General features: G+C 56.9%; 1 protein-coding gene across 5 annotated transcripts in view; it reads right to left on the minus strand.

Moving 5' to 3' along the window:
- The window catches only part of ZMIZ2 (zinc finger MIZ-type containing 2), a 48485-nt gene that overhangs the window by 19195 nt on the left and 16132 nt on the right, over positions 1-13158 (minus strand). For 4 of the 5 annotated variants that reach the window (XM_039524986.1, XM_039524989.1, XM_039524987.1 and 1 more), the window contains 3 exons: positions 2288-2412; positions 994-1111; positions 275-477 (listed from right to left, as the gene is read on the minus strand). In XM_039524986.1, the coding sequence (XP_039380920.1) occupies positions 275-477; positions 994-1111; positions 2288-2337 (371 nt within the window). In that variant the 5' untranslated portion in view covers positions 2338-2412. Of the gene's footprint in view, positions 1-274; positions 478-993; positions 1112-2287; positions 2413-9785; positions 9805-13158 lie in introns of those variants that run through there. The other variant, XM_039524990.1, reaches the window with a different exon arrangement.

The following is a 13158-nucleotide window of genomic DNA, read 5'->3' on the forward strand; positions in this document are numbered from 1 at the left end:
GGAGCCTCCATCCCATCCCAAGACTGGGCTCCCCAGTGCCATCAATGATGGTGGGAGGATGAGGATGGCTCCTTATCTGGCCAGCAGGGGGAGCACAGCACCGCAGTTTGTGTGGGCATGGGGTGTTTGAGGGCTTATTAGAGAGAATAGCTCCATTCTCCCATCACACCAGGGCTGCCCATGACCCTGAGAAGCCATTGTGCTCAGGAGAGCACTCCCACCACACAGAGACTGGGCATGACACCATCCAAGCCATGCCAAGCCCCCCACTTACCTAGTGGTGAAGCCCGGCCCCCCGGGGTACGTGCTACGGCCGTACATCCCCTGCTGCACGTAGCCCTTGCCGGTGGCCCCCTCCGGGAAAGGCTGCTGTCCCATAAACTGAGGCGAGTTCATTCCAGAGCCGCTGCCAGCCATGCCGGGCATCATGGGGTTTCCAGAGGCGTTTCCCCCAGGGCCCATGGGGTTTCCAAAAACCTGCACAGGACAGATCCCGAAAGAAGTGGTGTGAGGGGGTGAGAGAGGCAGCACCCAGCCCCGGGAGCCCCTCACCACAACCCCTTAGCCAAGGGGCTGCAGCCCAAGCCCCAGCAGCGTGCCTGGAGTGGGGGAAGGAAAGAAGGAGGTGGAGGGGTGAGGGGGGCTGGTGGAGGAACACGTGTGGGCACAGAGTTAGCAAGGGGCGGTGTTTGTGGGGAGCTAATGGAGTGGGGGTGGTGTGTGGGGCTGGGGTTGGAGGGAGGAAGGGAGCTGGGATGGGACATATGTGGGGGGCTGGTGTGGCAGCGACAAAGGGTGGGGAGAAGGGATTGGCAGAGGGGCAGGAGGTGGGTATGGGTCCCAGGACAGGTCTCAGGGACGCTTTCCCCTTGGCAATGTTTTAGGCGCTCCCAAAAACACCGCAGCTCTGGGCAGCTCTCTAGACCTTGCCCTTGCCACGCCCAAGGGACCCCCAGCTGCGTCCCCGTGACCTGGGGAGATGGCCGCGGGTACCTGGCTCTGGGACGTGTTGTTGCTGACGCCCCACACGGTGGTTACCACGGAGAGAGATCCTGCAGGCTGATTGGTGCTCTGTTGCCAAGGAACTGACTCATATGCAAATGAACCATCACTAGAAAGAAAACAAGGCCATTAAAAATCCCTTTGGGAGGTTGGTGGGGGCGGTGGTGCAACTGGACAGACACACGTGGCCAGGGCTGGAGGCATCCATGGCCGGGAAGGGGGCTCCAGTGGATGGGGAGGAGGGGGGAAAAGGGAAGTTATTTAAGGTAAACACCAGTGTGGACACAAGAACCAATGGATATAAACTGGCCAGAAACAAGTTAGGGCTTCAAATTAGGTGAAGGTTTCTAAGCATCAGAGGAGTGAAGTTCTGAAACAGCCATCCAAGGGGAGGAGTGGGGGCAAAAAACTGAACTGGCTTCAAGACTGAGCTTGATAAATGTATGGAGGGGATGGTGTGATGGGGCTGCCTACAATGGCCTGGAGCCGATCTGCAACTGCTAGCAGCAAATACCCCCAACAGCCAGTGATGGGACACTAGATGGGGAGGGCTCTGAGTTACTACAGAGAATCCTTTCCCAGGTGTCTGCCTAGTGGGTCCTGCCCACATGCTCAGGGTCCAACTGATCTCCAGATTTGGGATCAGGAAGGAATTTTCCTCTGGGTCAGACTGGCAGAGCCCCGGGGGGTGGGGGGGGGTTGCCTTCCTCAGCAGCATGGGGCCTGGGTCACTTGCAGGTTTAAACTAGTGGAAATGGTGGAGTCTCTGTAATTTGGGGCCTTTAAATCAAGATTTGGGGACTTCAGTCACTCAGCCAGAGGTGAGGGGTCTGTTACAGGAGTGGGTGGATGAGATTCTGTGGCCTGCCATGTGCAGGAGGGCAGACCAGATGATCATGATGGTCTATGAGTTTATCTATAAGTGTTGGAAAGAGCTGGGGTGGTATCTGTTGCCAAGCAGGAGGTGCTAAGTTGGGGGGATCCATGACGGGGGAGGAGGCGCTGAGTCTATGTAGGGGAGCAGGGACAGGGCAGGAGGCAACACAAGGTGGTTATCAGCGAGGTTTGTGTAGAGCTGATACAAGACACATCACCCCCTCCTCTGGTGCCACGTGGTGGGTAATGCTGGAGCTGTGCATGGGGAGCTCTGTTGCTCCCCCCATCCCAGCCAGCAGAAGGGGTGAGGGAGGGCCCCAGTTCCCCAAACATCTCCCTGGAAAGCCCACCCCCAAATTCCAAGGTGTGCGAGGGACAGACAGACGGTCCGATGAACAGAAACACTCACCCATGCGGCGTGGGCGGGAGGGATGGTTTCATTGGGTTCATGGAGTTCATTGGCTGCAGGCAGGCGAGCGGGCTGCGTGCTGGGTCTTCGGGAACAGCGACGGCTGCTGGGTGGCTCCAGCCGGACTGGGGAGGGATGGACAGAGCGCCAAGGCATTAACGCGACAAGGAGGCAGCAGCCACATGGAGTGTTAGCTCTCTAGGCAGGCTCTCCTGGCATGGGGCACTGCATGGGGAGCTCCAGCTACTCCAGCCCCGGCAGGGGGCACTACGGGGAGCGGGGCGGGAGCGCCCAGCTACTGCAGCCCTGGCCTCTCCCAGCAGCACCAGCTGTGGGGAGCGTGGCAAAGTGCTGTGTGAGGAGACCTCTTCCAGCAGGGGGCACTGTAGGGAATGGGGCAGCAGCTCTGGCTGGGGGCGGGGGAGCTCCCCGCTAGACCTGCACTGGGGATGGTTTTCCCTGTGAAAATTATTCCTGTTCCATGTCAGAACACAATGGAGACCTTTCAACATTGTAATGAGAAAACAGAGAGCGAGAGGCCATGCCCTCTCCTTCCCCAGCAGGCCAGGATTAGAGCACTGGTGGTGAGCGTGGGGAGGGGGAGGGGAGGGAGGGGAAGAGGAGGAGAGGAGACTCACATTCAAATCCCTCCTCCAAACTCAGCAGGGGAAGGGAGGGAACATGAATGCCTGCCCACCTGGCAACAGATGTCAGCCTCCCCCTTCTCCACCAAGCACCCTAACCACGTGGGCGCTTTGCTCTCCTGGGGCTCTCTCTGTTTCCTTCCTCCCCCCATGCCCCAAGAAAGGCCATCCTAAATCTGAGGAGCCTCCCCTGCCAGCCCCCTGCCCCCTGGAGCAAGCGTCGGTGACACTGATCCATTCCCACCAACACAAAAACGTTTAATGGAAAAACAGCCGCCCAGCCGGTATCCCTGCACAGCCGAGGGCCAATGGGTGCCTAGAGCAGGCGGTGGGTTCAGAAAGCAGCAGTTGCTTGTAACCAAGGGCAAGACTTAGCAGACCCCCACAGTTTGGAGGAGGGAATCAGGCCCTGCCAGAGCACCCAGGCCTGGCTCCAGGAGGGCACTCATCCCAGGGCTCGGGGTGGGCATGGAGGCAAGTGCAGGGGTCAACGGGTCATTTCCAATTCAGCGACATGCATGCTCTTAATTCATCATTCCCCCATATCTCCCTCCCCAGCCCCCTGCACAGACAAACCACCACATAAAAGCACCCCCCATCCCACACCCCCAACCCCCTGCAAGCACACACACTCGTCCTCGCACGCATGAGCCCTGCCCACAAATAAATGTCCTCTGCGCATGCAGCCCACTCAGATGCAATCCCGCAGACACCCCCGCAGACACACAACCCCCATGGACACCGCAAATACGCCCACTGCTGCACAATCTGCCCACCGCCACAACCTGTCCCCCCACGATTGCTCACATAGCCCCCAACCCCTCTGCACCCCCACATTCCCTGACACACAGTGATGCCCCTCTGCCCAGTGGCTGAGGTGCCAGGGCTTTGCCCGTTTTGGCCTGAGTAACCCTTTCCCCAAGGTGCTAATGCTGTGCCACCTCCTTGGGGGTCCATGGGGTGGCCCCATGCTGCCCCTAGGAGACCCACAGGGCAGTACTGGACACTGGGCCGTGGTGGCAGGGGCTGTGACTCAGACAGCGCTGGGGAGAGAGCAGGGCAAGGCTAGGCACAGAGCCGATGCGCTCACCCACGTCTGCTCTGCCTGCTGAAGCCCCCTCCCACTGGCCATGTTTCTCCATCTCGCTGCACTCCCTCTCCATGTCAATGGAGGCTCCCACGCAGCCCCATGGCATCTCATGAGCATGATCAGGCAAGGACGGTATCTTTATCCCTGGGTGGCAGAGGGCCGTGGGGAGGGAGCTGTCACCCAGGGAGGCTGGAGCTCAGCCGGGAACGGCACCTTGGAGTCCTGAGTCCCAGGCCGCACCTGCCCTCCTCCTGGTCCATCCCTGGCACCCCACAGCCTCCCCACCACTTCCCAAGGCCGGGCAGGGGCGGACCCTGGCGTCTTGCACAGTGTTTGCGTCCCAGACCTTTGGTCGGGTCAGATAAGGTGAACTCTTCAACTCAGTTCAACCGCCTTAGGCCGGCCCCCTGGTCTCACCCATCCCCTTGTACTGGGCCCCCAGAACTCCTCTCTTGCCCCCCCAATGACGTGCGGGGGCTCTCCTGAGGGGAAGTGGTCACATTGGCTCGGCAGCGCCAACTACATTAGCTTCACAGCGCAGCCAGCAGGAACTTGGCGTCCTGCCCATATCTGGCAAAACAAGGTCCTGGCATGCGCGGGCTGGAGGGCTGGCCTAGTTCTGCAGGGTTAACTCTCCCTGGCCCACAGCTCACAGCCGGTGGCATGACGCAACCAGAGCAAACCCACAGCACCCGCCGCCTGGCTCAGGGGCCACTACGCCCCGGGCACAGCAGGCAGGGGGAGAAGGTCTCTTTAGGAAACGCCCTCTCCCAGCAGGGGGCTTTGTCGGGAGCAGGGCAGCAGCACTGGCTGTGGGTTGAGCTCCTGGCTACTCCATCCCTTGTCTCCCCCAGCAGGGGGTGCTGTGGGGGGAGCTCCCAACTACTCCAGCCCCACCCTCTCCCAGCAGGGGGCGCTGTGGGGGTGGGGCAGGGCACTGGCTGTGAGGGGAGCTCCCAGCTACTCCAGCCCCAGCCTCTCCCAGCAAGGGTCACTGTGGGGAGCAGGGCAGGAGCACTGGCTGTGGGGCGCCCTGAAACGTCCCTTGCCCAACGTCCCCGCATGCAGCAGCATGCCATCCCACGCACAGTGAGGAAGGAAAGTGTCTCCGGCTGGAACAGCCCCGACCAGCTCCTGGATCCTGTTTGCAAACACAGTGGAGCCAAGGCCTCCTGGCAGGGAGCCGGCAGCGCGGGAATCCGGCCGCAGGGGGGTGGGAAGGCGGGGCAAAGGCTGCCCTCCCTCTTTGTGCCTGGTGCTGGGGGGGGAAGGGAAGCAGGCCTGGGGCTGGGACAATAACTGAAGCCCCCTCTCTGCCCAGCAGCCTCCACCTTTCAGCAATGGAGCACCAGAGCAGGGGAAACAGTAAACCCTGGCTCCCTGCCACCGCCCGCTTCCCTTGTGTGTCGGAGACAGGCCTGTGGCCAGAGCACCCCACACCCCAGTCAGGGGCCCCCGAGCCCCGTGGGGAGCCTGGGATCCTGCCTCAGCAGGGACCTGTCTGCCTGCTGCCCCTCCACCGGCTAGGGGCAGGGGCATCCTCTCCCCATATGGGCGGTGCCTGGCTGAGCAGACAGAGGAGGCCTGTCTGGAGGGAGGGGGAAGGGGGCTGCTGGCTGGGCCCTCAATGGCACGCTGCTTGGCTGGTGCTCTCAATGGGGGAGGGGAGCGCATGAGCTCAGCTGCAGGAACAGGGGCAGGATGCAAAGGGGCTGCAGGGGCGGGAGCTGCACATCCCCCCGCATGAGCTGCAGGGCTAGGGGGAGGCCTGAGAGGGGAGCTGGGGGAGGGGTGTTCACAGGTGCTCTGCTTGTGACAGGAAAACTACAGCAAGGATTGTTACATCTCCAGCACTGAGCCCCATGCCCCCTTCCCCTGACCAGCTGATCCTTAACTAATGACCCAGCCCCAGTGAACGGTGCTGAACCCCGTCCCTAACTGACAGGATGTCCCCAATCTCCAACTCCAAGCACCCACCAGGCTTCCAGACACCCCTCTGAGCTCTGCCTACACCCACCAGGCACCTTAACAAAGACTTCACTTTTATTAAGTTCAACCTGCCATCCCCCGGCTGCAATGTGCTGGCTGCCCAGCTAGAATCCCAGCTCTTTGGGTCAGGGACTTGTTGTTCTAGGTTTGTCCAACACCTGGCACTCTGGGGTCCTGGTCCGTGACTGGCACTCCTAGGCACCACTGCAGTGCAATTAATAGAGTAAGATAGAAAGTACTCAAGTTTAAGGTCCCACTAGTAGCATCAGCTCAGCACCTATGTTATGCTGCACATTTGATCCCAAAGAGAGGAACAGAGAATTCAGGTGTGAGCCCCGGGGCTGAGGTGGCAGTGCCATGGGAGTCTTAAGTTCTGAACATAAGAACAGCCAGACTGAGTCAGACCAAAGGTCCATCTAGCCCAGTATCCTGTCTTCCGACAGTGGCCAATGCCAAGTGCTTCAGAGGGAATGAACAGAACAGGTAATCATCAATTCTGCATGTATTTTTTTGCTCTGATCTCTGCGAATTTAGTGCTGCACTAACAAAGTTCTTTGGATTGAATTTCCTAGGTTTTTTAAGAGGAAAAAAATCCATTGCTTTCAGACGTCCCTTCAACCAACAATAATGTTAATACTCCTAACCTGCACTCTTCATTGCTTTGCAAAGAATGGGAGAAACTGAGGCACACTTTCCCCTCACACAGTCACTTCCCTCCCTGGGTACAGCCCCAGGAGAGGAATCCAAACTTAGGGAAGTGGCTTCCCCAAGCATCTAACAGGCTAGTGGGAGAACTGGCCATAGAACCCAGTCTCCTGAGTCTCTATCCAGTGCTATATCCCCTAGGCCACACAGCCTCTCCAGGGCAATCTTCGCTAGCTGTGCACAGATCCTGCAAACAGACCCAGACAAGCAGGGTCTGAGCCTCACCAGGGCTTCGTCCACACAGATCCGCTTGCAGGATCCCAGCCCTTGAGACTTAATATCTACTGCTCAAGCTCAGCGTGTGATTTTCAACCATTCGTACCTCAGTCACTAAACCAAAAATATTTGGTCTCCAACCCAAGACAAGGCCACAGTCCCCAGGACGGCCCTGAAGTCAAACCTCAGCCGACTTTGCCCTGAATACGGCTGGATATTTTCCCCACCTCCAGTGACTCAAAGGGCTTTTGCTCAAATTTTCCAAAATAAAATAATTTAAAAAAACCAATAATTTCCTTCAAGCAAACCCCCCAAGCCTGGAAAATTCCTGCCCCAGACAGCGCATGTTTTGGAAAACTGTGAACATCCAAGGGCTCGTCTGGATTAAAACATAGAAACAAAATCTCTCAAAGCCTTTTAGAAGAGCAAACAGCACATTCTGGTCCAGTGTCAGACCCCATTTCCCCTTCCCCATAGCTTTTCTTCCGGACTAAGCACAGCTGCAGGCTAGAACATCAGTTGCAACAATGTGTCCCCTTTTATCACCCAAAGAGAGAAACACAGTAGGTCACATGCACACACTGCCATTATAAATTAACCCTGTAGTTACTGGACTAAAGTCCAGTGGTGTGCAAAGCACATGTCTAACCTTCCTAATATCAGCATTATGAACCCACCTAACTCAGCTGTCTCCTGTACATTCAGATAATCAGGCTCTTTCCTCCACTGCAAGGCCCAGCCTACTCACTGGGGGAAAGAGAGAGGTGTTTTGGCCCACACACAGGCAGGGCCGCCCAGAGGGGGGCAGGCAAGTGGGGCAATTTGCCCCAGGCCCCCAAGAGAGTTTTCAGGGGCCCCCACGAGAGTTTTCGGCAGGTCTTCAGCAGCAAGTCCTTCTAGTGCCGCCAAACACACCCGGAGCGAGTGAAGGACCCGCTGCCGAAGACCCAGAGCTTCTTCCGCTCCGGGTCTTCAGCAGCAAGGGCTTCTTCCGCTCCGGGTCTTCGGCGGCAATTCGGCAGTGGGTCCTTCACTTGCTCCGGGACCCGCCGCTGAAGTGCCCTGAAGACCCGGAACAGAAAGACTCCCGCCGCCAAAGACCCCAGGCCTCCTGAATCCTCTGGATGGCCCTGCACACAGGTCTGTTTGTGACCCCCTCACCCATACACACCCAGCACCCCAGAGGTCCAGCACTGCCATCCCAGCTAGCAGTGCTGGGGCAGTGTGGTTCCTGGCACTGCCCAAACACAGCACCCTCTTCCCTAGTGCTCAGCAAGGGGCTGGGCTGGGGTTTGACCAGCAAATAGCAGACCCTGATTGGACCCATGCACCGGGGGGCGGCGGGGGGGAAGGAGTGCCAGGACTCTCCTCCAAAGCCCTGGGTGCAAGGGGGATGCCCACCTGCACACACGCCCCCCCCCCAAGAGAAGGGAATTCAATTCGGCTCTGACTGCCCACAACACAACAGCCACTTCAACCCTGCGTTCCTAGCACCGGGCCAGGGGCACAGATGCAGGTCATGTTTCCTTCTCAGCACTGGGCACCCAGAACCCGCTCCAGGGGCACAGATCCGGGTCAGATTCTGTCCCAGCACTGGGCACCCAGAGCCCGCCTCAGGGGCGCAGAGCCAGGTTGGGTTCTCCTCCCAGGGACTGCACCCAGCCCCTGTTCCATGGGGCAGGGATCAGCTTCTGAAATTCGGCTTTCAGTCTCGGCCTGGGGAATCCAGCCAGTGGGGCAGACAGCCAGATGTAAAATAAATCCTTACCCCAGCCCCCAGGGCATGGCCCCCAGGACATCCTGCTACTCCCCACCCCAGCTCTGCATTGCCCTTCCCCCAAACAAGAGACATCCATTAGCCAAGTCTCCCCCTATCCCAACCACCCCCCTCCAGCATTCTTCCCCCCCTTACAACTGAGCTAATGGGGGTGGGGCTTTAACCAGCTCCCTGCTTCCCAGAGCCAACCAGCCAATGGGGGAGGGGGGTCAGAGTCAGACCCGGCAAAGATCAGCTTAAGGGAATCTCTGCACAATGGCAAGCCCCACCAGGCCAGACCCCTCCCTCCCGAGTGACCCCCTACAGCTGGGCTCTGCACCCTCTTCCCCAAGGCTGGCAGGCCAGTGCTGGTAATCTAGCATGAGGGCGCAGCAAGACCCAGTCCTAGCTCTGGCTGCAGTGGGCTGGCCCCAGCCAGGGGGCTCTCCCTGCAAGCCCCTCCCTGGGGTCTGTCCTGTGATGGAGACAAGCTGGAGCAGCAGGGACACCCACCCGCCCCCTCCCAGCCACAGCCCCTCTGGAACAGCATGGCCTTCTCCCCGCAGGAGCCAGCACCAAGAGAGGCTGCAGAGGGGAGCTTACAAACAAGGGATTTCACTGCAGGAAAACTCCTGCCACCTCCATCCCATGGCACCCTTGGGGAGGGCTGGGGGCTGTAGCCCCAGGCAGCCACCTGGGTGGGGCAAACCCCACAACATCTCTATCCAACTATAGTGCTCCCTAAGGAGCTCCAAGCAAACATTAACCAATACAGCCCCAGGCTCATTATCCCTGTTAGGAGGTGAGGGAAACTGAGGCACAGAGCGGTGACGGGATTTGACTGAGATTACTGGCACAGAACCCAGGAGTCCTGGCTCCCAGCCCACCCCCCTGCTCTAACCACTAGACCCCTCTCCCCTCCCAGAGCTGGGGATAGAACCCAGGAGCCCTGGCTCCCAGCCCCCTTGCTCTAACCGCTAGCTCTCCCTCCCTTCCGCCTGTCCCATGTTAACACACTAACACCACACAACAGGATTTTGCCCGTGCCAAAGGGAGGGAGAAGTGCTAGGCAGCACTGCAGCTGCTATCCAGTCTCACCTGATCACTCAGGCTGAGAATCAGTTTTCAGACTCCCCTCTCTCCTCCTCCATTTCATTGGCTCCTCACACAAAATCACCTGAAGTTGGAAATTTTTTTTAAGTGATCAAAATTCTCAACAGTTTTTCAGCAAACCTGAAAAACCAAAACAAATCCACTTCCCTGCACCAGGGCATGTTTTATCCAGACTGCTATTGAGGGGGGCATCTGCAGACCCCCAAACTCTGCTCTCTTCCCCGCTCTATCTGCACGAGACCAGTCCCTTGACAAAAAGCCTGAGTTACGATTCCCTAAGATACCCATATTTAGGTGCCTGTCTTTGAGGATCTGGGCCTTGGAGACTCGGTGACTACAGACGCTTTTCACGCAGGTTGTAAGTACACTTGCTGTGTTGGCACCCACTTTGCTGACTTCTAGCCTTTCAAACTAATTCAAGATGAGCACGGGAAAGGAACTACACACCTTCAATTTGCATAGCTCACAAAGAACGTTTTTAGAAACGACTGTGCAGATGGCATTTTAATCCAGTTAAGATCTGGCGTATTTTTGCCACGAGGGAAGTGCTCTGTTGGAAGGGCTGAAGGGAAAAAGGAACATACTTGCACAGGAATTAAATGGGTTTTGGCAGGAAATTATTACAGAGATTCATCTTATAACAAAATGCCGGCTTCCCAGAGACCCCTTGACCTGCTTACTTAATGTTCCCACAAAGGATCTACCTTTTAAACAGAATGACAAATTTATTTCTTTTTTATTGTTATCAGCAAGACTTTGTATTGGAAAAATGTGACTTCTCTTCCTATGGAATTGTGGTATAGCAAAATATGAACTGGCCTTGTCACGGAAAAGCTTTCACATGCAAGAGACATTGAAAAGAAGATAGTTATTTAGAACTTGGTCATCTTTTTTAGTGTGCTTAAAGGAGGAGGGCTCCCCAGCCAGCGAGCCAGGTTCTTTGACTATTAATCTGATCCTGAATAAGTAAAAATTAATGTATGATATAGTATGGCAATGTTTTATTGTAACTTTGCCTTAATAAAAAGTTTAGAAGACAAACAAAAGAACTAATTCCAATGGTTTCCTTCAGACTTGGCTTGTTTGGCAGATCTCAGCAAGATATAAAAATGAAGCCAAGTTTGAAAAAAAACTAGAGATGTGGTTTTAAATGTTAAGAATGTTTAGGGATCACTACTGACATGAGATTTTCCTTTTCCCCACTTATTTATCTTTAAACAACTAGGAAATTAAATGCAAAACTACATTCCACTGTTATACGCATTCAAGTCAAGAACAGCAAAAGTTCAGGCCGACCACATATCTCCTCCACATACTCTGCCTCCTTGGGTCATTTGCATTATACCGTCATGCCCACATTCTCTTGGATACAAGTGTAGCTGCAGAAATGAAAGACACAGTGTTATCCTGGGTTATGAGACCCTACAGTTGAAAGTTGTGTCAAAATGCAAGCACCTACAGGGGCACAGTTGATGGAGAGCACAGACAGAGGCACTTGGTTAAACTGTTCACTCTGATTTGGGCATGTCCTGACTCTTGATTGATTCGTTGTGGAATGTGTAAGCTGCATGATTAGCCTTGTTAATGGATGAATGAGGGTTGCAGTGTTAGCACGGATCCCGCAGCCCCTCTCCAAACCGGACACAGACTTCCCAGTCTTCCTGGAAACACCAGAGATTCACTAACCCACAGAGCATTTCTATGCTGCCCTCTGCCCATGGACCCTGGCACGGCCTCTGCAGCAGGGCAGAGATAAGGACCATGCGACTGTGTGTTAGAGACCATGGGGAGCCGCTGCAGGGCGATCCTCTAAGTGTTGGAGAGGCACTAGATGACCTCCCAGGGGTGCAAAGACAATGCAGGGCACCTCACCCCATGCCGCACAAAGACCGTCCTATCCCTCAGGATGAAGGCCAGCTTGCCACCCCCACCCTTCTCCCATTGCCTCCCCCATAGCACTATAAAATCATCACACTCATGAAAATAGCTGGTGGGAGGGAGGCCGTGCGTCCAGAGGGATCCCCCGCATCTCCTGTAGCCTGGCTGAGTGAGCAGGTCAAGCACCAGCAGAGCAGATGCCAGTCCCAGTTGCCCCATGCTGAGTGGGGAGGGGCATTCCGCCATATTGCAGAGAGAGAGAGAGAGAGAGTGTGTGTGTGTGATCACCAGTGCCTCTGTGATGGCTCAGATACAACAGCCCCCTCCAATGCCCCCCTCTGATCCCCCCAACACAATCCCTTCTCTCTGCCCTACTTGCCCTCCAGGGACCAGCCGGCCAGCTGAGTGTTCCAGCCCTGCGCCCCTTGGCAAAGCCCGAGGTCAGGGTGGGAAGGGGGAGGAAATGCTTGAATTAGATTTCTCCGTAACCTCCTTGTGCGGGGAGCAGTGTGAAGGGATGACACAGCCCCACCACGGGGAAATGCAGAGACAGGGCCACCTCGCCACAGGTGGCCCAGGGTTCGTCACCCACCACCCATCCCAGAGCAGGGCAGACGGCTCTGCAAGAGCAGCGGGACCCTGCAGAGAGAGGGACAGCGAGCTGGCTGTGTGGCTGAGCTGCAGGGCCACTAAGACAAAGCCCGGGGGCTGGGGGCTGCTCCGAGCACAGACGTTGCAGAGGAGAAGGATCTCACAGTGCCAATGCCAGTGCCAGAGACAAGGCAGGAGCCGAGTGGAGAAGCAAGTGACTCAGGGCCTGATCCTGCCCCTTATGGAGTCATGACAGGTGGGCAAGGACTCCATTCCCACTTGTAAATGACCTTGCAAGGCAATGGAAGGAGATGGATCCTGCCACAAATGGGGAAAGAGGGGCTGCTAGGCCCCCCTGCTGTGGACAGCAACAGCCCCCGGGAGGGGACCCTGCCAAGGGCTGGTGGAGAAGGCTGCATTTAAAGGGGAGGGGAAGGAGAAGCAATACACAGGGTCAAGGAACATGCCAGGAATGGCCATGCTCTGCCCCACCCATCAGCTCCCCACGTCGCCCTGCCACTCCAGCACCCACCCAGCTGCCAGGCTGCAGGGCAAGGCCACGAGGTTCTGCACCAAGTAGCCACCCTGTTGATCTAGCCTGTGCCACTGTCAGTGCCCTGGGAAGGAGCCTCCAGCCGCGTGTTCGTTCCGTGGGAGGTAAACTGGGGAGGGGGTTGCTCTTGGAGTTGACAAATGGGTTCTTTGCCTGCTGCCTCAGAGCTGCTGATGCCCCTCAATCCCAACCCACAGCCCCCTGCAACCCCAGCGTGCGGTTTTCCCTGCCACAGCTCTCCCAGTGCCCCTCAATCCCAGTCTGCAGCCCCTGCTAGCCCAGCTGTGGGCCTTATGCAGAAACTCCAAACAGCTCCAGTCTGTGTGATATAAACAC

The sequence above is a fragment of the Mauremys reevesii genome, linkage group 2 (assembly GCF_016161935.1).
Source record: "Mauremys reevesii isolate NIE-2019 linkage group 2, ASM1616193v1, whole genome shotgun sequence".
In the NCBI taxonomy this organism is placed as follows: Eukaryota; Metazoa; Chordata; order Testudines; family Geoemydidae; genus Mauremys; species Mauremys reevesii.